General features: G+C 47.6%; 1 protein-coding gene across 3 annotated transcripts in view; it reads left to right on the top strand.

The window, feature by feature from the left end:
• LIME1 (Lck interacting transmembrane adaptor 1) overlaps window positions 1-23,772 on the top strand; it is a 34,481-nt gene that overhangs the window by 1,240 nt on the left and 9,469 nt on the right. Inside the window, exons 2-5 of one of the 3 annotated variants that reach the window (XM_044297309.1) lie at window positions 944-1,078; window positions 13,622-13,676; window positions 14,237-14,324; window positions 22,443-22,750. In XM_044297309.1, the coding sequence (XP_044153244.1) occupies window positions 966-1,078; window positions 13,622-13,676; window positions 14,237-14,324; window positions 22,443-22,750 (564 nt within the window). In that variant the 5' untranslated portion in view covers window positions 944-965. Of the gene's footprint in view, window positions 1-941; window positions 1,079-13,621; window positions 13,677-14,236; window positions 14,325-22,442; window positions 22,751-23,772 lie in introns of those variants that run through there. The other 2 variants (XM_044297311.1, XM_044297310.1) reach the window with 2 other exon arrangements.

A 23,772-nucleotide genomic window follows, 5' to 3' on the forward strand; every position in this document is an offset into this window, starting at 1 on the left:
TGTGCACAGAAGTGGTGCTGTTTTTAGAAGAAAATTGTCAGGTTTTTCTAAATCTGGACAACCCCTTTAACTTTAATTTTTGCATTCTCTTTATGAACTATGAATCTCTGGATAAAGAGTGAGATTCCTTACATATAGAGGGTGCGGGAGTAAAATAAGAAAAGAAAGACACCTGAATGGCATATACAAATACATATTCTATGAGTGCCGATGTATTTGCCATTCAGGTTGTGTGGAAAGCTGGGTGAAAGCCCCATACAAGTGGACTCCAGGGACTTGTAAGACCAAGTAGCAGCACCAGTGCACAGACAGGACTGAGTCAAATCACCAGCTGGTCTTCAAACTGTAGCTCTTGCGACACTAGAACTCCTGGCAGCACCCTGGGAGTTGTAGTTTTTCAACAGCTGGAGAGCCACAGGTTGGCGACCACTGTTATGTGGAAACCATGATGAGCATATAATTTCAATGAAAGAGGCGGTATTGGACAAAGAAGGTATTTGCGAAACAGCATATGTACCCAGCTAGTGTCTGATAGTTTTATTCAACACAAATTTTCTTTTCTATATTAGACGTTTTAACAGAATCGAATAAGGATGTAGTTTTATCATATACTGTATATATGAGCTAGAACCCCTAAAGGGTTCTAGCTCAAGGTAAAAACCATGCCACTGAGCCCAAGCAGATAAAATCCATCCCTTCAGCTGGTAAAATCTGCTGTGCTAAACCACATGTGCTGCAAACCGGCACACCTGCATCTGCACAGGATGTGGTATAACAGCACAGTGCAAGAACACTGCAGACTCTGCTACGCTGCGCGCCTACAGCTGACAGCACAAACTGGAAATGATTTTTAAAAATCATTTGCCCCTCTAACCTCATTGCCGATGTTTGCGTTTCATCTTAGACTTTAATGTGGCTCCTTTATTTTTTTTTATTTCCATAGTTACTAAGTCAAGGTTGCCCCTATGGCTCCAGGTCTTGTCACCTCTGAATCTCAAGGCCACATCCTTACTCCCCTATGCACTGCAGCTGGACTACTTCTGCTGCTCTGCAGCCTCTGCACACTCTGCAAAAGGAGGTAGGTCTTCTATCATTATATAGGATACTAATAAGGGTTCTGGGAGGCAACTAGTGTGGTCAATACAGCTCCTATAGAGTTGTCACCCAGGTTTGCCAGGCAGCATGCACTGCATTCGGAAAGTCTTCAGATGTTTTCACTTTTTTACTGTTTATGTTGTGGGCTTGTGTTAAATTTAAAAAAAAAGTTTTTCCCCATCATTCTGCACTCAATACCCCATTAATGACAAAGTGGAAACAGAATTTTAAAAATTGTATTTATTGAAAAGGAGAAACCTTAAGTTTTTTTTGTAGTCCTACGCTTAGTTTAAGCACCTTTGCCATTGATTACAGCCTCTAGTCTTCTTGGTTATGATGCCACAAGTAGTGTTGAGCGAACTTGTGTTTTAAGTTCGGCGTCTAAAGTTCGAGTTCAGGTTATCGAAGAATCCCGTTATGGATTCTAAAGTCCGTTATGGTCCGTGGTAGTGGAATCCATAACGGGATTCTTCGATAACCCAAACTTTAGACGTCGAACTTAAAACACAAGTTCGCTCAACACTAGCCACAAGGTTTCTAGACCTGGATTTGGGGATTTTCTGCCATTCTTCTCTGCAGATCCTCTCAAACTCTATCAGGTTGGATGGGGACCGTCACTGGACATCCTTTTTCAGTTCTCTCCAGTGATGTTTGATCGGGTTCAAGTCAGGGCTCTGGCTGGGCCACTCAAGGACATTCACAGAGTTGTCCCTAACCCACTCCTGTGTTGTCGTGGCTATATGCTTAGGGTCAGTGTCTTGTTGGAAGGTGAACCTTCAGCTTCTGGCCACTTTGTCTTAAAACTCAGATTGATGGAGTGCTGAAGTGATGTTTCACGTTTCTTCCATCAGTACACAGCATCTTTGGAGTTCACCCAGAGTGACCATTGGGTTCTTTGGTCACCTCCCTTGACCAATGCTCTTCTCCCCTGATTACTTGGGCTACTTTCACACCAGCGTTTTTGCTGGATCCGTCATGGATCAGCAAAAACGCCTCCTTTCTGATACTACAACCGCCTGCATCTGTTATGAACGTATCTGGTTGAATTATCTTTAACATAGCCAAGACGGATCCGTCCTGACACACAATGCAAGTCAATGGGGACGGATCAGTTTTCTTTGACACAATAGAAAACGTATAATACCCCCATTGACTTTCAGTGGTGTTCATGACTGATCCGCACCACATCACAGACAGAAAAACGCTGCTTGCACAAGACCGCAATATAACAACATGAAAAAAGTGAAAGGGTCTGAAGACTTTCCTAATGCATGATATCTGCATAATTATACTGTAGAAGCATCTGCCATTCAGAAGTTTGGGAAAGGTGGAACACTGTGGGAAATTCAACAACTCCTATTTTATCATCCGTCTCATTGGGGGACACAGGCCTTGACCATGGGTATAGCTGTTGCCGCTAGGAGGTGGACACTAAGAACACAAAGTGTAAGCTCCTCCCTCTTCAGCTATATCCCTTCCTGCAGGGACCAAGCTAATCCATTTTAGCTTAGTGTCTGTAGGAGGCAGACCTTCCTGCATTGCAGGTCTGCAGATTTTCCAATTTTGTCCCTTTTTTTTTTTTCTAGCGGGAACCTTCAGGCAGTCCAGGTAAAAACTGCCTGCACTCCCACCCAGGAGACGAGAGACCAGGGGATCACCCAAACCCCCTGCTCGTTCCCTAGAAGAAAAGGAGGACCTGAGGTCCCTGTAAAAACCTCTGTCTCCCACCAGCAAGCGCATCCCCACGGCCGCTCCCCACCGAAAGTCCCCTCTGTTTCCGGTGTAGCATCCCTCACCAAGGGGACGCACACCGAAGGTGATGATCCGGCTGGAGCCAGGGGGGGCCGAAGACTTCGGACAGGTGAGTAGGAGATTGCCTCCAGTACCCTCTCCTCCCCCCATGTGATGGTCCCCATGTGGTTGCCCTGTACTATGGGCGCTAATGGGAGCCCGGTAAATATTTAAATGGTACCTGGTGCAGGGCTCAGCGGGCTACTCCTGCTGTGTGGCCGCACGCGCAGCGCTTCCTTGATCCAGCGTCAACGTCCGCAATAATTAAAGTTAAAGGGGTCGCAGCTTCCACAGGGCCGCCCGGGGCCATTGGTATATGAGGCCCCGGCTGCGTTTGGGGCCTACTACTGGGGACATCCATTTCCACTGCTGCGTCCTCCTGAAAGCGCCTGGGAGAGGAGAGGGGGCAGGGTTTCCTCCTGAGAGACACTTCCTGGTCGGCTTGTCTGCTGGGGCCATTATTAATTGAGGCCCCGGCTTCTGTGTGGCCTACTCCTGCAGGCTTCCCCGCCCCGCAGATTTTTTTTTTTCCTTCCCTGGCCGACATCTGGGTTCGGCCTGGGATGCCGACATGTGTTCCGGCGAGTGCAGGGAGCAGGGCCTGACGAGCGCTAAGCGCCGGCGTCATTTTTGGGGGTGGGGATTGTTTGCCCCGCCCCCACACAGCAGCATATGGAGAGTGGGCTCCGCCCACATCCGGGATTTAAAGCACCTGGTGGGACGCTGATGGTGTTGGCTGCTTGGAGGGACACAGGCTGGGTTAGTGTTGTTTGTCCCTTTTGGCAGGGCCTAACCTTCCCATTTGCCTCATTGGGGTGACAGGATCCTGTGTTATGTCTGTACCCAGGCCCCAGGTCCCGAAGCAGGCGGTCCCTTTGGTGCGTCATTTTGCCTGTGCATCATGTCACACAAATTCCCTCAGTCAGACTCCCTCTGCTTTGCGTGTGCTGCACCGCCATCAAGTGGCTCGGCTCCGGACCCATTGCTTCCCACTGCCCAACCTACGGAAGAACCAGAATGGTATAGGATGTCTCCAATCCCAATACAGGGAGTGCAGAATTATTAGGCAAGTTGTATTTTTGAGGATTAATTTTATTATTGAACAACAACCATGTTCTCAATGAACCCAAAAAACTCATTAATATCAAAGCTGAATATTTTTGGAAGTAGGTTTTAGTTTGTTTTTAGTTTTAGCTATTTTAGGGGGATATCTGTGTGTGCAGGTGACTATTACTGTACATAATTATTAGGCAACTTAACAAAAAACAAATATATACCCATTTCAATTATTTATTTTTACCAGTGAAACCAATATAACATCTCAACATTCACAAATATACATTTCTGACATTCAAAAACAAAACAAAAACAAATCAGTGACCAATATAGCCACCTTTCTTTGCAAGGACACTCAAAAGCCTGCCATCCATGGATTCTGTCAGTGTTTTGATCTGTTCACCATCAACATTGCGTGCAGCAGCAACCACAGCCTCCCAGACACTGTTCAGAGAGGTGTACTGTTTTCCCTCCTTGTAAATCTCACATTTGATGATGGACCACAGGTTCTCAATGGGGTTCAGATCAGGTGAACAAGGAGGCCATGTCATTAGATTTTCTTCTTTTATACCCTTTCTTGCCAGCCACGTTGTGGAGTACTTGGACGCGTGTGATGGAGCATTGTCCTGCATGAAAATCATGTTTTTCTTACCTTGCAGACTTCTTCCTGTACCACTGCTTGAAGAAGGTGTCTTCCAGAAACTGGCAGTAGGACTGGGAGTTGAGCTTGACTCCATCCTCAACCCAAAAAGGCCCCACAAGCTCATCTTTGATGATACCAGCCCAAACCAGTACTCCACCTCCACCTTGCTGGCGTCTGAGTCGGACTGGAGCTCTCTGCCCTTTACCAATCCAGCCATCTGGCCCATCAAGACTCACTCTCATTTCATCAGTCCATAAAACCTTAGAAAAATCAGTCTTGAGATATTTCTTGGCCCAGTCTTGACGTTTCAGCTTGTGTGTCTTGTTCAGTGGTGGTCGTCTTTCAGCCTTTCTTACCTTGGCCATGTCTCTGAGTATTGCACACCTTGTGCTTTTGGGCACTCCAGTGATGTTGCAGCTCTGAAATATGGCCAAACTGGTGGCAAGTGGCATCTTGGCAGCTGCACGCTTGACTTTTCTCAGTTCATGGGCAGTTATTTTGCGCCTTGGTTTTTCCACACGCTTCTTGCGACCCTGTTGACTATTTTGAATGAAACGCTTGATTGTTCGATGATCACGCTTCAGAAGCTTAAGCAATTTTAAGAGTGCTGCATCCCTCTGCAAGATATCTCACTATTTTTGCCTTTTCTGAGCCTGTCAAGTCCTTCTTTTGACCCATTTTGCCAAAGGAAAGGAAGTTGCCTAATAATTATGCACACCTGATATAGGGTGTTGATGTCATTAGACCACACCCCTTCTCATTACAGAGATGCACATCACCTAATATGCTTAATTGGTAGTAGGCTTTCGAGCCTATACAGCTTGGAGTAAGACAACATACATAAAGAGGATGATGTGGTCAAAATACTAATTTGCCTAATAATTCTGCACGTAGTGTAAAGCTATTGTAGGTATATTAGGGCGTTTGTCGGCAGAAGACTGGAGACCAGGTGGTCACCCAAACCGCCTGCTCGTTCCCGCTCTCCGGAAGAAAGAGGACCAGAGGTTCCCATAAAAACCTGTCTCCCACCAGCAATCGCATCACCATGGGGCCGCACACCGAAGGTGGTGATCTGGCTGAAGCCAGGGGAGCAGAAGACTTCGAGGCTGTTCTTTGACCGGTCCGACTTTGGGGATCATGGGGCCCATGCCCATCGTGGCCGCCCCACAAAACGGGCCAGAACTTCCTCCTCCAAAAGGGGTTCTGTGTCTCCCGTGTCCTTGGCCTCTCCTGCTAGAGAGTCTCACTCCGACATGTCCTCAGTTGAAGAGGCATGTTCCGAGGAGAGAGGGTCAGATGAGGATGTTGTCTCACCGGAGGGTCAGTCGCCCAAACTATCCTCCATGGTGGACAATTTAATTGTGCAGTTATTGAGACGTTGCAGGTTGAGGATCCAGCTCCGTCATCTGCCAGCGTGGGTGTTTCCTTTAGGAAGTCCCGTCACTCGCACAAGTGTTTCCCCAGCCACTAGGAGTTTGATTCCACTCCTTGGAGAGGAATTTCCCTGATAGACATTTCATGTTATATAGAAATAGTGGACAGGCACTCTATTTATGGGTTCATGAAAAGGCAGTTTTATTTATAAAAGCAATATATCAATAAAAAAATATATCTATAGAGTCTAAATATAGCAGCAATTAATATTAGTTAGTTAGTGAATATAGCAGCAATAAATAACAATAACAATATAGCAGCAGTTAATGGATGGCACTTGATGAATAAGAAAAATGTTCATATAGTTGCAATAAAGGTTTTTTATATAATCTCCCCTTGTATAGACCACTGATTAGTGGAGCAATGTTGCAACAATGTTCTTAATGACAATCTTCTTAGTAGCTAAAAATGTCTTCTTATCTTTCTTTCCTATATCGTGCAGATAATCCAGTTTAGCTTATAAAGTCTCTATTATATGTATTCAATATTTCACTCACGATTAAGCTGTTTCTCTGGTGCGGCGTCCCGCTCCTGTTTTGAAAAACAGACTGACCTTTTGTGATTCGGATCCTTCAGTTTCAGCTTGTTCAGTGGTCGGCGTGCCACATGCTATGGCGGCGTATCTCTTAGTTGTTAGTTCGCCCCTTCAATGTTCATCATTGAGGAAGGAGCGAGTTGAGCTCCGAAACATGTCTGATTGAAACAGCATACTTTGAACAGATTTACATCACTGGAGCGCTCTAAGAAGAACTAAATTCAAGACACTCACGAAACTGACCTGTTACTTACAAAGCGGAGTCCTGACAGCTGAAACAAAGGGGTCAAGAGGCGACCTGAACATTGAAGGGGCGAACTAACAACTAAGAGATACGCCGCCATAGCATGTGGCACGCCGACCACTGAACAAGCTGAAACTGAAGGATCCGAATCACAAAAGGTCAGTCTGTTTTTCAAAACAGGAGCGGGACGCCGCACCAGAGAAACAGCTTAATCGTGAGTGAAATATTGAATACATATAATAGAGACTTTATAAGCTAAACTGGATTATCTGCACGATATAGGAAAGAAAGATAAGAAGACATTTTTAGCTACTAAGAAGATTGTCATTAAGAACATTGTTGCAACATTGCTCCACTAATCAGTGGTCTATACAAGGGGAGATTATATAAAAAACCTTTATTGCAACTATATGAACATTTTTCTTATTCATCAAGTGCCATCCATTAACTGCTGCTATATTGTTATTGTTATTTATTGCTGCTATATTCACTAACTAACTAATATTAATTGCTGCTATATTTAGACTCTATAGATATATTTTTTTATTGATATATTGCTTTTATAAATAAAACTGCCTTTTCATGAACCCATAAATAGAGTGCCTGTCCACTATTTCTATATAATTTTAAATCCACTTTTTATTGACGAGGGTGAGTCAATTTGGACAAGAGCACCTGCTACCAGAAAAACCAGTGGAGAGCCGCCTTTATCTGTGTTACATATTTAAGACATTTCATGTTGCCAAAAAGCTTGAACATCCTTTTCCGGAGGATTTGACTAAGAAATGGTAGGCTCCACTTATAGTGGACCCGCCAGTTTCCCGCTTGGCTAAACATACTACCTTGCCAATGGCGGATGGGGCTTCTTTTTCTGATATCAAAGATAAGAAGCTGAAAGTGTTTGCAAAATCTGCCATTGAAGCTTGGGCACAGCGCTGCAGCTGGTGTTTGCCTCTACATGGGTGAGCAAGGCTATGGGAGAGTGGGCAAGTAATTTACGTCAGGGTCTCGACTCGGGAGTTCCCTCAGGGGAACTTGCAGATGTGGCCCCTGCAGCTTTCGCATGCCAGTGCATATATTTGTGAAGCGTCTTTGGACGCGGCCAGGTTTGTGGCTTGCTCGTCAGCCCTGTTGGTGGCTATTCGCCGTACCCTATGGCTCTCATGCTGGGCATCAGATAATGCTCAAAAGTGAACCCTGACGGCCCTCCCCTTTACTGGCGGCAGACTTTTTGGTAAGCGCCTGGATGAGATCATTTCGGACGCTACAGGTGGTAAGAGCACCCATTTACCACAGAACAGGGGGCAGTCTAATAAGTATAAAAAGCGGAATCCGGCCCCGAGGGAGCGTCCGATAAGTTGGCCGTAGGCCAGAAGTGCAAGACTTCAACAACAAGATCATCGACTTTCCAATCGCACGGTCCAGGGACTCCATGGCCCTGGCATGCGACACGCTGGGGATGCCGTTTAGTCGGTTCACGTTTCCTTACGTGTTCCCATCTCTTCCTCTCATTCCGCGTCTTCTCCGGAAGATCAGGTCCAAGGGTCTGCCCGTCATTCTTGTGGCCCCAGATTGGCTGCGCAGGGTGTGGCACGCGTCCCTAGTCGCCCTTCTTGCTGACGAACCTTGGCGTCTCCCTTTTCGGGAGGACCTGTTGTCGCAGGGGCCAATTTTCCACCCGAATTTGGGGTCGCTACATTTAACATGGCTGTTGAAGCCGCCGCACTGAAAGCTTGTGGGTTTTCGAATGCGGTGGTCCAGGAAACAGTCGTCTTTCAGAATCTACCACCGGACCTGGAAGTCCTACTTTAGTTGGTGCGAGCGGTGACAGCTGTCTCCCGTTCGCTTTTCTTTGTCGCGACTTTTGGCTTTCCTGCCGTCTGGCATGGACTTGGGGCTGGCTCTCGGCTCCCTCATAGGGCAAGTGTCAGCTCTCTCCATTCTTTTTCAGCGAAATTTAGCTTCGCTTTCGGCGGTTTGGACTTTTCTGCAGGGGGTGACGCATGCTGCGACCTCTTTCCGTCCTCCGTCGGATCCTAATCTAGTGCTCAACGCTCTCCAATCTTTTCCGTTTAAGCCTTTGCAGCAGGTGTTGCTGCGCTTCCTGTATTATAAGGTGGCTTTTTTGTTGTTGTAATTACTTCTATCAGTAGAGTGTCGGAACGCGCGGCTCTGTCATGTCGGTCGCCCTTCCTGATCCTCCTCCATGATAAGGTGGTCCTTCTTGCCGAAGGTGGTGTCGACATTTCACCTAAATGAGATTATTCTTCCTTCATTTTGTCCGGAACCGTCCCATCCTCGAGAACAGTTGCTCCATACTCTGGATCGGGTGCATGCAGTGCGTATCTATCTGTCCCAGACGGCATCTTTCAGGCAGACGGATTCCATGTTCGTGATTTCAGAGGGGCCGAGACTAGGGCTGGCAGCATCAAAGACTATTGTGGAAGCGCACCGCGTTAAGGACTGGGTCCCCGCCCTTCCGGGTGACTGCTCATTCGGCTCGGGCAGTGGGGGCCTTTTGGGTGGTGCATCACAGGCCTCCTGCCCTTCAAGTGTGCAAGGCGGCGACCTGGTCGTCTTTGCATACTTTTTCCAAGTTTGACAGGGTGCACACCTTTGCATCTTCTGACGCTTCTTTGGGGCGTAGAGTTTTTCAGACAGCGGTTCTCTGATTGGCAGGGGGGTTGAAGTTAAGCCCACTCTCAGGGACTACTCTGGAACATCCCATGCTCAAGGCCTGCGTCCCCCAATGAGATGGGTGAGAAAACCACGTTTTTTTTTTTACTTACAGTAAAATCTGTTTTTCTTTCGTTCATTGGGGGACACAGCTCCCACCCAGTTTTTTGTTTATGGGCCTTTTCGGGCCTGTGTGGTTCATATATAAGGGTTTCACTAGATGCGGAAGCTTGCGCTGCCGTACCTGTACATACGCAGGGAATACAAAAACTTTCCATGATGCGACTAATTCCCACACATATCCAATCAAATCTTATATTCATTGTAATTCAACAGGGGTGATATATATCATAAAATGTGTAGCCTGTGACATGTTATATGTGGGATGCACCACTAGAAAATTCAAAGTTCGAATTCTGGAGCACCTCAATTACATAAAAAATCCGCACAGTGTGAACACATTCAATGCGGCTAAACATTTTTTTTGCAAGCATGAAAGCCAAGTGCGCAATTTCAAAGCCTTTGCAATTGAACAGGTGAAATTACCCAGAAGAGGAGGAGATTTTAAACGCCAAGTGAGACTTAGAGAGGCTTTTTGGATCTTCAAGTTGAATACTAGACATCCAAATGGCCTAAATAAGAAAAACGAACTCATGTATTTCTATTAACTCGTGACTTTTCTATTTTTTCACTCTCTTCTTCATAGCTATTTTTTCACTTCAATCAATATTAGTAATAGACATATAGGACCTATGTCAGAATTAGCAACATAGCACTAACATATATGGATCGATGCAAATAAGCTGGTTATATATAATTAATGTGGTGTTCTATTGTTATCCTGACAATTGATATTCTATGACAATTTTATATTTCAATCATTTTTATTGAAAGTTTTTCAATACAAGCGAGAATAAACACCATCAGATACAGAAGGTATTGGTCAAACATACATGTACACCTAGATGGCGGTGCATTCCAGTTAGCAATGGGTAATCTAATACAAGTATACCAGTATTAGAAAGCAGAAAATAAAACAAAAAATAAAACAAACAAACATAACAGAAAAAGGAGTCATTGCCTTTGTGTGGAATAACATTATGGTCCATACCGACAGCATCACAGCGATATGTCATAGGGCTGGCTCTGGGCCCTGGGCTGAAACTGCATCCACAGCCCCCATTGGTGTAAGAATCTATCCACTCTGTGTTCCTTATAAGCCATAATTTTCTCGTATACACAGTTGTTATGGACTCTAGCTACTATTTCAGCTTTGGACGGGATAGCGGTTGATTTCCAATATTTGGTTAGCAGTAATTTAGTGACCAGAAATAAATGTGCTACCGGAATTCTACACTTAGATGGGATCTCATGTATACCCCTAAAAAACAAAGCCATGAACACACTTTTATTGACCGTGTAACCACAGAACTTAGAAGCTAACTCAAATATGTCAGCCCAAATGTTTAGTATCAAGGGGCACTCCCAGAGGATATGTAGTAACGTACCAGAGCAACCGCAACCCCGCCAACAAAAGTGAGACATACCAGGGTACATTTTGCTCAGTCTGTCAGGGGTATAGTACCACCGCAAACATGACTTAACGGCCGCCTCATACAAGGATACGCTCCGAAAAGTCTTGGAAATAATTTTGAACGATGCTAACCACTCTTTTTCAGGGATAATTACTTTTAACTCTTTATCCCATGCTTGAAGTGGGGCAGATTTAGAGAATGTGGATTTCAAGCCAAGCGCTTGATATAGAGAACCCATCCCCTCCTTGCGGTCAGTACTAGATGGCCGGGCCCATACCTCGAAAATCCCCTTATGCGCAGTCACCTGATAAGGTGATATTGATTGCAAGAGGTGTCTAACCTGTAAAAATTTAAAGAAGTCTCCCCTGGGGATCTCAAATTCTTCCTGCAGCTCACCAAAGGATTTTAAAGAGCCATTATTATATAGTTGGCTGAGTGTGTTGATACCTAAGAGGCTCCATGATGATAGGTCTAACTCAGGAATATGTAATTCCACTAATTGTAAAGGTGCCATATTTAATAGTGAGAGTGGAGTCGGCCTACAGCTTTTATGGAATAAGCACCAGTGATGTAGTGAAGTCTTCATTACAAGGGGTAAAGGTGGAACCTTAGATCTAGAGACACCTAGGCTGTAAATCCAAAGGGCTTTAAGAAGGCCCCTTGGGGCTGAAGCAGCTTCTATCTGCACCCATGGAGTCTGAGTATCTGAAATCCACCATTTCTTCAGCTTCTATGACAATTTTAATGTGTTCACTGTTTTTACTTATGGTTATTTTTCAATTCAAATTTATGTAATAATCAGTGACTTTATATAGATGCATTAATTTTCTATTGTAAAACACATGAGCAGTGCCTCACCTGGAAAACAAGAGGTTAAAGTGTTCCCTGCCTCCTCTGCTCCCCCGCCCCTCAGGTGAGGGGAGAGTAATCACTTTTTAGTTTAGACTAGTATAAAGGTACCAGAGGAGACACTGCTCATTGTTACGACTAAGAACTACTGTTCGAAACACGTCAAAGTTGCTTCACTTGTGGGTGGATGTCCTGTCTATATGTCTACTGCCTGAATAAAAGACGAAGATTTTAGCTACCAAAATCGTGAGTGCTGGAATTTCCGTGTGCTTTCATACCAGTGACTGTGGAGGCCAGGTCATCTGGCGCAGCACTCCATTACTTTCCTTCATAGTCAAATAGCCCTTCCACAGCCTGGAGGTGTGTTTGGGGTCATTGTCCTGTTGAAAAATAAATGATGGTCCAACTAAACGCAAACCGGATGGAAAAGCATGCCGCTACAAGATGCTGTGGTAGCCATGCTGGTTCAGTATGCCTTCAATTTTGAATAAATCCCCAACAGTGTCACCAGCAAAGCACCCCCACACCGTCACACCTCCTCCTCCATGCTTCACAGTGGGAACCAGGCATGTAGAGTCCATCCGTTCACCTTTTCTGCGTCGCACAAAGACACAGTGGTTGGAACCAAAGATCTCAAATTTGGACTCATCAGACCAAAGCACAGATTTCCACTGGTCTAATGTCCATTTCTTGTGTTCTTTAGCCCAAACAAGTCTCTTCTGCTTGTTGCCTGTCCTTAGCAGTGGTTTCCTAGCAGATATTCTACCATGAAGGCCTGATTCACACAGTCTCCTCTTAACAGTTGTTCTAGAGATGTGTCTGCTGCTAGAACTCTGTGTGGCATTGACCTGGTCTCTAATCTGAGCTGCTGTTAACCTGCGATTTCTGAGGCTGGTGACTCGGATGAACTTATTCTCCGCAGCAGAGGTGACTCTTGGTCTTCCTTTCCTGGGCGGTCCGCATGTTTCTTTGTAGCGCTTGATTGTTTTTGCGACTGCACTTGGGGACACTTTCAAAGTTTTCCAATTTTTCGAACTGACTGACCTTCATTTCTTAAAGTAATGATGGCCACTCGTTTTTCTTTACTTAGCTGCTTTTCTCTTGCCATAATACAAATTCTAACAGTCTATTCAGTAGGACTATCAGCTGTGTATCCACCTGACTTCTCCACAACGCAACTGATGGTCCCAACCCCATTTATAAGGCAAGAAATCCCACTTATTAAACCTGACAGGGCACACCTGTGAAGTGAAAAACATTTCAGGTGACTACCTCTTGAAGCTCATGAAGAGAATGCCAAGAGTGTGCAAAGCAGTAATCAAAGCAAAAGGTGGCTACTTTGAAGAACCTAGAATATGACATATATTTTCAGTTGTTTCACACTTTTTTGTTATGTATATAATTCCACATGTGTTAATTCATAGTTTTGATGCCTTCAGTGTGAATCTACAATTTTCATAGTCATAAAGAAAACGCTTTGAATGAGAAGGTGTGTCCAAACTTTTGGTCTGTACTGTATGTTTCCATCACTCCCTGTTCTGCAGTCAAAAATCACCACTGGAAAAGAGAATGAACACTTTTTTTGGGCAGAGGGTTGGGTAGTTGAGAGAAAAATGTGGCTGCCCCTGGGACACACAAAATAATAACGCCCACTGAAAGGGGTTGTGTCGGGGAACTTCTTTAATTCAGCAGCTCTCCAAATGACATTCGCCCAGTTTGACATTTTGTTAATTTTTTTATTTTATTTTTTTGTCATTGTTTAGGAAGAAGAGGAGGATGAGAAATGTTTGTTCCAGTGGAGTTGCCCTTGTTGACGTGGTAAAAAATAAAAAAAAGATTTCCTAAAGGGAGGAAGGCAACTTAGCTACCTCCTCCTTCACTAATGTGACCAACACTGAACTGTACTTCCCAACATTTCTTGGTAAAAAATAAAATTGTTTGTAGGAGGGAGAGCTCTGGTCTGTCTGGCATATACTTTGTGGATACTATTTATTAACTAATGACAGCTATGAGAAGTTGTCAAAACTCCGCCCCCATTACTAGCAACTCCACACAGTGTATAATACGATGGAAAAATGAATCCAGCCAGCAAAGGAGGCAAAAAAAAAATGGACAATCACAATACATTAGAAAGTGCCATGTATTAACTTTGTCTACATATTAAATGCCATTTGGTGAAGTGAGACAGCCCCCTTTAAGTGCCCCTGCAGTCGAAATAAAGGATTACACCATTCCCATCAAAATCAATGGGCTGCCTGTGTAATGCATGCACATGCTGGGTATAAAGAGTATTAAAGCACTAGTCACACAAGTGGGCAGAATTTCCCAAGTATGGTCAGCTAAAGCATTATCTTGAACTTAACATCTTTTTATTACAGACCTTGCTGCGTCAGACTCAACTACGATCACTCAGTAAGTCTGACACCAAACTGCATGAGATCAAGAGGCCCCGAACAGGAGACCCTTGTAAGTGACACAGCAGCCTTTTTTTACTTATTTATTTTTTGAGAGCTCCTCCAAGTCTTAGCATATTCCAGTTTCATGGTGATTTAAAGGGGTTCTCTGCTTTTACCATATTGATGACCTATCCTGTTTACCTTCTTGCCGTCGACACTGCATCGATGAGCAGGTATGATTACAGCTCTGCCATCCCATTCACAGCTGATTGGTGGGGGAGCCAGCATTTGGGCCCCGGTCAATCTGATATTGATGACCTATCCTGAGGATAGGTCACCAATATAGCAAAAGCAGAGAACACTTTTAAAGACCATCTCCACCATAGAGCACAATTATACTCCTGAGCTGCGCTCATTAGTCTGGTGGTGGAGACACTATTTACATACTGCAAATACTAGAGGTGGGACGAATCCAATTTTTTTTCGAATCCGAAAAGGTTCTCAAATATATTAAATCTTTCGAATCTCGAATCCTACGAATCCTGTACATAAGAATTGTGTGAACGGTGTAAGAAACAAAGTGATCCAAACTCAATATTCTTTTAATATGAAAAAATAAAGAGTCCTTACTTTTTTAACAAAGTATTTGTCAACACAGTTCACGGGTAGGGAAATAGCAGGCGTCTCTGGAGGGGCGGGGACGTGACATCGCGGCAAGATTCGTCAGATTCGAATTTCGTAAATTACGTCGGGATTCGAGTCCACGAATCCCACAAATCTAGCAAAATTCAAGGGATTCGACGGATTCATCGTCCCACCTCTAGTATATACTATACACTCACCTAAAGAATTATTAGGAACACCTGTTCTATTTCTCATTAATGCGATTATCTAGTCAACCAATCACATGGCAGTTGCTTCAATGCATGTAGGGTTGTGGTCCTGGTCAAGACAATCTCCTGAACTCCGAACTGAATGTCAGAATGGGAAAGAAAGGTGATTTAAGCAATTTTGAGCGTTGCATGGTTGTTGGTGCCAGACGGGCCGGTCTGAGTATTTCACAATCTGCTCAGTTACTGGGATTTTCACACACAACCATTTCTAGGGTTTACAAAGAATGGTGTGAAAAGGGAAAACCATCCAGTATGCGGCAGTCCTGTGCGCGAAAATGCCTTGTTGATGCTAGAGGTCAGAGGAGAATGGGCCGACTGATTCAAGCTGATAGAAGGGCAACGTTGACTGAAATAACCACTCGTTACAACCGAGGTATGCAGCAAAGCATTTGTGAAGCCACAACATGCACAACCTTGAGGCGGATGGGCTACAACATCAGAAGACCCCACCGGGTACCACTCATCTCCACTACAAATAGGAAAGAGAGGCTACAATTTGCACGAGCTCACCAAAATTGGACTGTTGAAGACTGAAAAAATGGTTTCTTGAACATGACAATGTATTCACTGTACTAAAATGGCTCAACCCAATAGAGCATATTTGGGATGTGGTGGAACGGGAGCTTCGTGCCCTGGATGTGCATCCCTCAAATCTCCATCAACTGCAAGATGCTATCCTATCAATATGGGCCAACATTTCTAAAGAATGCTATCAGCACCTTGTTGAATCAATGCCACATAGAATTAAGGCAGTTCTGAAGGCAAAAGGGGGTCCAACACCGTATTAGTATGGTGTTCCTAATAATTCTTTAGGTGAGTGTATATGCTTACCTTGTACTGATCCTGAGTTACATCCCGTATTATATTCCAGAGCTGTGTTACAACTCTGTAGGTGGAGTTATTGTGTGTTCTGCGTCTTATGGGGCGAATACCGGAGAACCGGGAAGCGGTGAAGGCTCTGTACTCACAGCTTTCTGGTCCTCGGCTGTTGGCTGTGCAGTGGCTGCGCACAGCGTGAGGGCTCTTTGTGACCTCACGCTGTGCACTCCAGTTCACAGCACAGCCGACAGCAGGAGGAAGATGATCGCGGGTGTTGAAAATGGGGGCTTATGAGAGGTATAATGGCTGATAAAGGGGGCTGATAAGAGGCATAAGGGCTGATATGGGGGCTGATAAGAGGCATAAGGGCTGATATGGGGGCTGATGAGAGGCATAGGGGCTGATATGGGGGCTGATAAGAAGCATGGGGCTCTTATCTCAGGTCTGATTGGGGGTCATTTACATTGGGGTCTGAGCTGATGTCTGATTGTGGGGGGTCTGATCTGAGGTCTTATTGGGGTCTTAACATTGGTGGTCTGACCTGAGATGTAATGAAAAATATTTTTTTCTTGTCCTCCTCTAAGACCACTCCTGGTGCGTCTTATAGGGCGAAAAATACAGTAACTGTTCTGCTCGAGCTGGACTTGGGCAGAAAGTGGAGAGGGGAGGGCTGCTTTAGATGCTGCTTTCTCCTCAATGGTAGCAGCTAGAAATATGCAACTGGTCTTGTTTGAAAGCTGGCATTCCAGGTTGGCATTCCTAAATGACAGCTAAAGTGTGAGCAACAGAGGAGAAATCACTGTTAAAATTCGGGTCGGGAATAATTGCTGATAAAACCTGCTTTTACTTTCACTTTCAGCTGCATTCACAGCATTCCGATTTCTATCAATGATATCTTTCTATATACTGAACATATTGCTGTCATTCTGTTATTGTCTGAAAGCTTGGAATGTCAGATTTCAAACAATACAAAGCCCATATCCCTACCATATTTTTCGCTTTATAAGACACACAGCCCCCCCCCCCCCCCCAAAAGTGGGGGGAAAGTGGCTGTGCGTCTTATAAAGCGAATAGAGCAGTATTACATGGCCAGCACATCGCAGGCTGTGCTGCATAGGCATAGCGGCCTGTGATGTGCCAGTGACATTTAAACAGGGGCGCTATTAGTGTAGTAGCAGGGGCCTGGCACAGTCACTGAACTTTTGCCAGAGCAGTCATCACATATAAAGTGTATGCAGCAGCCCCTAGCAGTGCTGCTTTGTTAAACTAGCAGTAATTGCTTCTCTGCAGTACTCACTATGCATGCAGCGGGCAGGCCGGCAGAGCATGTCCCTCACTCAGTCATGCTCCAGCTCCGCCCACTTCATTAATGAAATGGGCGGGGCTGGTATGTGACTGAGTGAGTGACATGCTCTGCCGGCCTGCTCACTGCATGCATAGAGTACTGCAGAGAAGCAATGACTGCTAGTTTAACAAAGCAGCACTGCTAGGGGCTGCTGCATACACTTTATATGTGATGGCTGGGCTGCTATAACTGGGGCCCAATTTAATGGGGTCAGATCCCCCCCATAACAGAGCCCTCCACAGATCCCCCCCATAACAGAGTCCTCCTCAGATCCCCCCCCCATAACAGAGTCCTCCTCAGATCCCCCCCCATAACAGAGTCCTCCTCAGATCCCCCCCCATAACAGAGTCCTCCGCAGATCCCCCCCATAACAGAGTCCTCCGCAGATCCCCCCCATAACAGAGTCCTCCGCAGATCCCCCCATAACAGAGTCCTCCGCAGATCCCCCCATAACAGAGTCCTCCGCAGATCCCCCCATAACAGAGTCCTCCGCAGATCCCCCCCATAACAGAGTCCTCCGCAGATCCCCCCCATAACAGAGTCCTCCGCAGATCCCCCCCCATAACAGAGTCCTCCGCAGATCCCCCCATAACAGAGTCCTCCGCAGATCCCCCCCCCATAACAGAGTCCTCCTCAGATCCCCCCCCCCATAACAGAGTCCTCCTCAGATCCCCCCCCATAACAGAGTCCTCCGCAGATCCCCCCCCCCCTAACAGAGTCCTCCGCAGATCCCCCCCCCATAACAGAGTCCTCCGCAGATCCCCCCCATAACAGAGTCCTCCGCAGATCCCCCCCATAACAGAGTCCTCCGCAGATTCCCCCATAACACTGTCCTCCGCAGATTCCCCCATAACACTGTCCTCCGCAGATTCCCCCCTAACACTGTCCTCCGCAGATTCCCCCCTAACACTGTCCTCCGCAGATTCCCCCCTAACACTGTCCTCTGCAGATTCCCCCCTAACACTGTCCTCCGCAGATTCCCCCCTAACACTCTCCTCCGCAGATTCCCCCCTAACACTCTCCTCCGCAGATTCCCCCCTAACACTCTCCTCCGCAGATTCCCCCCTAACACTCTCCTCCGCAGATTCCCCCCTAACACTCTCCTCCGCAGATTCCCCCCTAACACTCTCCTCCGCAGATTCCCCCCTAACACTCTCCTCCGCAGATTCCCCCCTAACACTCTCCTCCGCAGATTCCCCCCTAACACTCTCCTCCGCAGATTCCCCCCTAACACTCTCCTCCGCAGATTCCCCCCTAACACTCTCCTCCGCAGATTCCCCCCTAACACTCTCCTCCGCAGATTCCCCCTAACACTCTCCTCCGCAGATTCCCCCCTAACACTCTCCTCCGCAGATTCCCCCCTAACACTCTCCTCCGCAGATTCCCCCCTAACACTCTCCTCCGCAGATTCCCCCCTAACACTCTCCTCCGCAGATTCCCCCCTAACACTCTCCTCCGCAGATTCCCCCCTAACACTCTCCTCCGCAGATTCCCCCCTAACACTCTCCTCCGCAGATTCCCCCCTAACACTCTCCTCCGCAGATTCCCCCCTAACACTCTCCTCCGCAGATTCCCCCCTAACACTCTCCTCCGCAGATTCCCCCCTAACACTCTCCTCCGCAGATTCCCCCCTAACACTCTCCTCCGCAGATTCCCCCCTAACACTCTCCTCCGCAGATTCCCCCCTAACACTCTCCTCCGCAGATTCCCCCCTAACACTCTCCTCCGCAGATTCCCCCCTAACACTCTCCTCCGCAGATTCCCCCCTAACACTCTCCTCCGCAGATTCCCCCCTAACACTCTCCTCCGCAGATTCCCCCCTAACACTCTCCTCCGCAGATTCCCCCCTAACACTCTCCTCCGCAGATTCCCCCTAACACTCTCCTCCGCAGATTCCCCCCTAACACTCTCCTCCGCAGATTCCCCCCTAACACTCTCCTCCGCAGATTCCCCCCTAACACTCTCCTCCGCAGATTCCCCCCTAACACTCTCCTCCGCAGATTCCCCCCTAACACTCTCCTCCGCAGATTCCCCCCTAACACTCTCCTCCGCAGATTCCCCCCTAACACTCTCCTCCGCAGATTCCCCCCTAACACTCTCCTCCGCAGATTCCCCCCTAACACTCTCCTCCGCAGATTCCCCCCTAACACTCTCCTCCGCAGATTCCCCCCTAACACTCTCCTCCGCAGATTCCCCCCTAACACTCTCCTCCGCAGATTCCCCCCTAACACTCTCCTCCGCAGATTCCCCCCTAACACTCTCCTCCGCAGATTCCCCCCTAACACTCTCCTCCGCAGATTCCCCCCTAACACTCTCCTCCGCAGATTCCCCCCTAACACTCTCCTCCGCAGATTCCCCCCTAACACTCTCCTCCGCAGATTCCCCCCTAACACTCTCCTCCGCAGATTCCCCCCTAACACTCTCCTCCGCAGATTCCCCCCTAACACTCTCCTCCGCAGATTCCCCCCTAACACTCTCCTCCGCAGATTCCCCCCTAACACTCTCCTCCGCAGATTCCCCCCTAACACTCTCCTCCGCAGATTCCCCCCTAACACTCTCCTCCGCAGATTCCCCCCTAACACTCTCCTCCGCAGATTCCCCCCTAACACTCTCCTCCGCAGATTCCCCCCTAACACTCTCCTCCGCAGATTCCCCCCTAACACTCTCCTCCGCAGATTCCCCCCTAACACTCTCCTCCGCAGATTCCCCCCTAACACTCTCCTCCGCAGATTCCCCCCTAACACTCTCCTCCGCAGATTCCCCCCTAACACTCTCCTCCGCAGATTCCCCCCTAACACTCTCCTCCGCAGATTCCCCCCTAACACTCTCCTCCGCAGATTCCCCCCTAACACTCTCCTCCGCAGATTCCCCCCTAACACTCTCCTCCGCAGATTCCCCCCTAACACTCTCCTCCGCAGATTCCCCCCTAACACTCTCCTCCGCAGATTCCCCCCTAACACTCTCCTCCGCAGATTCCCCCCTAACACTCTCCTCCGCAGATTCCCCCCTAACACTCTCCTCCGCAGATTCCCCCCTAACACTCTCCTCCGCAGATTCCCCCCTAACACTCTCCTCCGCAGATTCCCCCCTAACACTCTCCTCCGCAGATTCCCCCCTAACACTCTCCTCCGCAGATTCCCCCTAACACTCTCCTCCGCAGATTCCCCCCTAACACTCTCCTCCGCAGATTCCCCCCTAACACTCTCCTCCGCAGATTCCCCCCTAACACTCTCCTCCGCAGATTCCCCCCTAACACTCTCCTCCGCAGATTCCCCCCTAACACTCTCCTCCGCAGATTCCCCCCTAACACTCTCCTCCGCAGATTCCCCCCTAACACTCTCCTCCGCAGATTCCCCCCTAACACTCTCCTCCGCAGATTCCCCCCTAACACTCTCCTCCGCAGATTCCCCCCTAACACTCTCCTCCGCAGATTCCCCCCTAACACTCTCCTCCGCAGATTCCCCCCTAACACTCTCCTCCGCAGATTCCCCCCTAACACTCTCCTCCGCAGATTCCCCCCTAACACTCTCCTCCGCAGATTCCCCCCTAACACTCTCCTCCGCAGATTCCCCCCTAACACTCTCCTCCGCAGATTCCCCCTAACACTCTCCTCCGCAGATTCCCCCCTAACACTCTCCTCCGCAGATTCCCCCCTAACACTCTCCTCCGCAGATTCCCCCCTAACACTCTCCTCCGCAGATTCCCCCCTAACACTCTCCTCCGCAGATTCCCCCCTAACACTCTCCTCCGCAGATTCCCCCCTAACACTCTCCTCCGCAGATTCCCCCCTAACACTCTCCTCCGCAGATTCCCCCCTAACACTCTCCTCCGCAGATTCCCCCCTAACACTCTCCTCCGCAGATTCCCCCCTAACACTCTCCTCCGCAGATTCCCCCCTAACACTCTCCTCCGCAGATTCCCCCCTAACACTCTCCTCCGCAGATTCCCCCCTAACACTCTCCTCCGCAGATTCCCCCCTAACACTCTCCTCCGCAGATTCCCCCCTAACACTCTCCTCCGCAGATTCCCCCCTAACACTCTCCTCCGCAGATTCCCCCCTAACACTCTCCTCCGCAGATTCCCCCCTAACACTCTCCTCCGCAGATTCCCCCCTAACACTCTCCTCCGCAGATTCCCCCCTAACACTCTCCTCCGCAGATTCCCCCTAACACTCTCCTCCGCAGATTCCCCCCTAACACTCTCCTCCGCAGATTCCCCCCTAACACTCTCCTCCGCAGATTCCCCCCTAACACTCTCCTCCGCAGATTCCCCCCTAACACTCTCCTCCGCAGATTCCCCCCTAACACTCTCCTCCGCAGATTCCCCCCTAACACTCTCCTCCGCAGATTCCCCCCTAACACTCTCCTCCGCAGATTCCCCCCTAACACTCTCCTCCGCAGATTCCCCCCTAACACTCTCCTCCGCAGATTCCCCCCTAACACTCTCCTCCGCAGATTCCCCCCTAACACTCTCCTCCGCAGATTCCCCCCTAACACTCTCCTCCGCAGATTCCCCCCTAACACTCTCCTCCGCAGATTCCCCCCTAACACTCTCCTCCGCAGATTCCCCCCTAACACTCTCCTCCGCAGATTCCCCCCTAACACTCTCCTCCGCAGATTCCCCCCTAACACTCTCCTCCGCAGATTCCCCCCTAACACTCTCCTCCGCAGATTCCCCCCTAACACTCTCCTCCGCAGATTCCCCCCTAACACTCTCCTCCGCAGATTCCCCCCTAACACTCTCCTCCGCAGATTCCCCCCTAACACTCTCCTCCGCAGATTCCCCCCTAACACTCTCCTCCGCAGATTCCCCCCTAACACTCTCCTCCGCAGATTCCCAGAACGGTGCGCCATCCACAGGTCCCCCTTTAGTTCAAAACCCACTAAAAGCACAATTTGTTTTAAAATATTTTATTTTGTTAATTTCCTCCACAAAAACCTAGGTGCGTCTTATCATCAGGTGCGTCTTAGAAAGCTAAAAATACAGGGGGGGGGGGTTTACATATATATATATATATATATATATATATATATATCTTACCTTGTACTGATCCTAGGTTACATCCTGTATTACACTATGTGCATACATAGTCTGTACTGAGCTGCCCTTACTATTTTTTTTCTCCCTCCAGACCTGAGGCCAGTCAGTATGGATCCGCTCTACCACTGCCCACAGTGGCCAATGCCGAATGCCTCTTCCACAGAGGATGCCACCTACTCCAACTTAAACTACAACCCTAAGAACTCCCTGTACGAATGTGTGGGATCTCGGGAAGATAAGGAACCTTCGATAAGCAAATCTCAGGTCAATGTAGTCACTGCTGAGTACGCCTGTGTGCGGAAGGTTAAGAAGGCTCAAGACACCAGGGAAGAGGAAAATACCCAACCACCAGCACCTTCTCAAGAACCCTGCCTTCAAAGCCAATCAGCCGACCTGATCGTATGTGTTGTCAGTTTACCTGTCTCATGCCCTGCCATGCTGTCTTTGTTTTAGTTTAAATTTGCAAAATTATTACCATTTCTTTTCGGGTACTTCTGTGGTCACTAGCTCCCGCAAGGTTGTCACCCAGCTTTTTCAGACTGTTCTATGGCAGCAGCTTTACAGCGTCATCTGGTATAGGGCTATATTGTTGTGGCATACTGAGATTTATAGCAGGAGTTGGAGACTTAGTAACAGCCAAATTCAGAGCCTGATGCCTTAGGCCTCATAACTAGTATGGACCCTGTTAGTGGGGGTTCGTAATATATGTATCAAGTCCCCTTCATATTCAGGCCATCACCTATCCCTTTGGAAGAAACATGTCTCTAGGCTTGTGCCAATCTCTCTCCTCCTTGGTGCAATTGCTCTAAAAAAATATTAGTGACCCTGAGGTGTGAGGCACAGTGCTTCCTCAAGCCTCTACAGCATTACTCATGAACTAAAATGGTCCATCAAACTGCTTCCCCATTGGGTCCATGCACAGTGCAAACTGTAATAGACTTTCCTGTGCATTTTTCTTTGGCCTGGAGCCATGTATTCTTCATTTTCCTCCTGTAGTTCAAGTTTCTCTGCTGGGCTTCCTGTTTTTTGTTTTGTTTTGTTTTTATTCCAAAGCAAAATCATCCTGACAAAATCTTCTATAGAAACATGAAATTATTTTACCCAGAGCTTTACAGGACTAATTTTGGATGGAGTGCAATATTTTTAATCTGGGTACCGATTTAAACTAAATGTTATCTACCGGGTACTATTCTATGATTGTCCAGTCATCCAGAATATTCCAGAATCCAATATTTAGTCCTCTTCAGAGACTTGAACTTGAAGCTCCTTCTGGGCTCTAATTCAGAATCTATACCAGTTCTCCTTCCCCAACTGAATCCATTCATTTTTAGTGTTAGTATTCTTTGGACCCCCTTTGGCTCTAGACACCAGGAGCCCATATACAGTACTGTGCAAAAGTTTTAGGCAGTATGGGGGGGGGG

This window comes from Bufo gargarizans, chromosome 6 (assembly GCF_014858855.1).
Source record: "Bufo gargarizans isolate SCDJY-AF-19 chromosome 6, ASM1485885v1, whole genome shotgun sequence".
In the NCBI taxonomy this organism is placed as follows: domain Eukaryota; kingdom Metazoa; phylum Chordata; class Amphibia; order Anura; family Bufonidae; genus Bufo; species Bufo gargarizans.